At 52.4% G+C, this 3423-nt stretch overlaps 2 protein-coding genes across 2 annotated transcripts in view; both read right to left on the bottom strand.

Moving 5' to 3' along the window:
• The window catches only part of GUITHDRAFT_116512 (hypothetical protein), a gene marked incomplete at both ends in the record, with an annotated part of 1945 nt that extends 916 nt beyond the window's left edge, over positions 1-1029 (bottom strand). The window contains 5 exons of the mRNA XM_005824319.1: positions 104-159; positions 273-314; positions 355-384; positions 842-922; positions 970-1029. Of these exons, the coding sequence (XP_005824376.1) occupies positions 104-159; positions 273-314; positions 355-384; positions 842-922; positions 970-1029 (269 nt within the window). The remainder of the gene's footprint in view (positions 1-103; positions 160-272; positions 315-354; positions 385-841; positions 923-969) is intronic.
• A 1840-nt stretch (positions 1030-2869) lies between these two features.
• GUITHDRAFT_116511 (hypothetical protein) lies at positions 2870-3235 on the bottom strand (the record flags this gene model as incomplete). The annotated part of the gene is made up of 1 exon (XM_005824318.1): positions 2870-3235. The coding sequence occupies one exon, from the start codon at positions 3233-3235 to the stop codon at positions 2870-2872; it is 366 nt and encodes a 121-aa protein (XP_005824375.1).
• Positions 3236-3423: the final 188 nt, after the last annotated feature.

Genomic DNA, 3423 nt, shown 5'->3' with positions numbered 1-3423 from the left:
TTCCTTGCTTTGCTAACCCTTTCCTGCCCTCCTTCCGTTTCATCACTATCCTTCCGCTTCCTCCTCGTCCTCGTCCTCGTCCTCGTCCTGCTCTTCTCCTCACCTTTGCGATTCAACGATTCTCTGAGTCTCCAGCAGCTCCTGCTTGAGCGCCCGAAGCTGCAGGTCAAATCAACCCAAGCAAGTGCTGTTGCTGCTGCTGCTGCTGCTGCTGCTCGTCCTCTCCCTCCTCCTCCTCCTCCTCCTCTTCCTCCACTGCTTTCGCCATCTACCTCTCGATCCTGATACCCGATCCTTCGTATCCACTCGGCCTCCTGCTGGGCGTTAGCTCAGGGGTGGAGAGGAAGCAGGAACCATGCTGGGCTTGTCTCGCTCCTCCTCCGCCTGCAGGCACATCAGAGAGGGAGGACGAGGACGAGGACGAGGACGAGGACGAGGACGACGATGATGAAGTTGAGGAAGAGGAGGCTGTCGAAGCAGCAGCAGCAGCAAGCAGCAGCAGCAAGCAGCAGCAGCAGCAAGCAGCAGCAGCAGCAGCAGCAGCAGCAGCAGCAGCAGCAGCAGCAGCAGAAGAAGAAGAAGAAGAAGAAGAAGAAGAAGAAGAAGAAGATGATGATGATGATGATGATGATGTTGTGGTTGTGGTGGTGGTTGTGGAGGATGATGATAACGATGAGGTGGTGGTGTTAGTGTGGTGGTGATGGATGACAAGGATGGGGCGAAGCATTACAACCTTGGATGCACCCCTTGAAGCAGCGCCCTCTTGCTGCTCCAGTGAAGCCTTGGAAGTTCCTGTCATTCTCCTCCCCCTCTCCCTCCTCTTTTCCTCTCCCCCTCTTACCTTGGTCTGCTGATGACTCGCTTGCTCCTCCACAAGCGCCTTTTCAAGATCCTGCAGCTCATCATTCTTCTTCTCCTCTTCCTTGTCCTCCAGTCTCCCCTCTGCTCTTTCGTTTCCTCCTCTTTTACCTGAGCAAGAGCAAGCGATTCTTCCATCCTTCTCTGCATTTCGTCATATCCTCGCTGCATGAGCTTCAGTTTCAAACTTATTCTCCTCCTCCATCTTCCTCCTACTTCTCCTGCTCCATCTCCCTCCTACTCTTCCTCCTCCATTTCCCTCCTACTCTTCCTCCTCCATTTCCCTCCTCCTCCTCCTCTCCCTCCTCCCTCCTGCTCCTTTCTCTCCTCCCGTCCCTCTATCGCCTCCTCGTTCTGCACCTGTGATCCGTCCAGTGCCATTTCGAGCGTCTGTAATGTACTTCTCCACTCCTCCTTTTCCTTTCGATAGCGTGACAGAGTCAAAGCGAGTGAGGAGGTGGAGATAGAGGAGGAGCAGGAGGAGGTGGAAATAGAGGAGGAGGAGGAGGAGGAGATAGAGGAGGAGGAGGAGGAGGAGATGAGGAGGAGGAGATGGAAGAAGATGATGATGATGATGATGATGATGATGATGATGATGATGATGATGATAAGGAGGAGGAGGAGAAGGAGCAGGAGAAGGAGAAGGAGAAGGAGCAGGAGGAGGAGAGTATTCCTCACTTGGAGTAGCTCCTGCTGTTCAGCTTGCGCTCGTTCCTGAAGTCACAAGTCAAACGATGAGCAGAAGGACAACAAGGAGAACACGAAAATGTGGAAGGAGAGCAGATGAGAAACCGAACGGCAAGCACAAGGATGAGAGGACATGAAGGAGATAAGGGGAAATGCAATGAGATTGAAGAGGAGGAGAAGACGGAGGAGGGGGAGGAGAGCGAGGAGGGGGAGGACAGGAAGGATGAGGAGAGGAAGGAGGAGGACAGAGAGGAGGAGGACAGGGAGGAAGAGGACAGGGAGGAGGAGGAGAAGGTGAAGGACGAGGAGGAGAGGGAGGAGGAGAAGATGAAAGACGAGGAGGAGGTCTCAGGATTCTCACCTTCGCTTGTTTCTCAAGGATCAGCTCCCTCCTCAAAGCTTCTAGCTCCTCCTTGAAATCCGTCAACACCCTCCGCATTCCTCCTCTCCTCCTGCCCACCAACACGTTGTTCTGTCTCTTCCTCCCTCTCCCCCACCTTCACTCTCTTGCTTCCTGCTTCTCTCTCTTCCTCCCTGTCTGCCTTCCTCCCTCTCTCCCTTCCTCTCTCCCTTCCTTCCTCTCTCCCTTCCTCTCTCCCTTCCTCTCTCCCTTCCTTCCTGTCTTCCTTCCTTTCTCTCTCCCTTGCTTTCTCCCGTCTTCCGCCCCCACACCTCATGTTGTCGCTCCATACGTATCATCTCGTTTCCGAGCTGGTTGCCGAGGGTCTCCTTTGCAGCGATATGAGGGAGAGAAGAACAGAAGGAGACAAAAGAGGAAGCGAGAAGAAGAGGTAAGGGGAGGGGGAGGGGGAGGAGGAGGAGGACGAAGCTCACTGTCGGCGTGTCAGGCTCGGAGGATGAGGTTTTCTGCTGAAGCATTTTGATCAAGGCCTCCTGTAACGGCATCACTTCCTCGTCCTCCTCGTCCTCCTCCCTCCAGCTCCCCCCCCCCCCCTTCCGTCCTGCTCTAGCCCCTTTCCCTCTTCTCTCCTTGACTTTCTACTCTCCTTCTACCTTTCGCTCGACTGATCGATGAATTTCGTCGATCTAAGTGGAGACAGTCAGGCAGTCCAACGGCAGGGGTGGAGGAAGAGCTAGCAGGAGAGCAAAAGGAAGCGAGAGGAGACAGCAACAGAGCGAAGAGGGAGCAGGGGAGGGAAGGACGAAAGAGAAATGAGAACAATAAAACAGCAGGAGGAGTAGGAGGAGGAGGAAAAGATGAGGAGAAGGTAAAGAGAGGAGGAAGAGAAGGGAGAGGAGGAGGGTGAGGGGAGGGAGGGAGCAGAAGAAGCTCACCCGAGCGAGATGTTCTTTTTCGCGTCGTTCAACAGTCAAGTTGCACTCTCTGAAAGCAAGAATAAGAAGGGCATGCATCAAGACAAAAAGATCTGAGGATGGGAAAATACAGAGAAGAAAGAAGAATGGAGAAGAGAATGGAGATGGATAATCTGACGACGCGGACGAAGGAGAAAACAGAGGAGAAAGGTGAGGGGTGGAAGGATGGGATAGAGCAGTAGAAGTAGAAGTAGAAGTAGAAGTAGAAGTAGAAGTAGAAGTAGAAGTAGAAGTAGAAGTAGAAGTAGAAGTAGAAGTAGAAGTAGAAGTAGAAGTAAAAGTAGAAGTAGAAGTAGAAGTAGAAGTAAAAGTAGAAGTAGAAGTGGGTGAAATTAACAATGCTAATGATGACCATGACGACTGTTGTTGTTGTGATGGTGGTGGTAATGATGATGACTATGATGATCATGATGATGGCGGTGGTAATGATGGTGACTATGGTGATTGTAACGATTGAGAGGAGGAGGAGTGTTCTACCTTTTCATCTCCTCGACTGTTCGAATCCATCCTTCCTCGGCTTCTCGCAGCTCCTGCCGTTGAAAT

This window comes from Guillardia theta (genome assembly GCF_000315625.1).
Source record: "Guillardia theta CCMP2712 unplaced genomic scaffold GUITHscaffold_96, whole genome shotgun sequence".
NCBI lineage: Eukaryota > Cryptophyceae > Pyrenomonadales > Geminigeraceae > Guillardia > Guillardia theta.
Note: the sequence above shows the minus strand (reverse complement) of the source record. Positions and strands in the feature narration are given on the sequence as shown.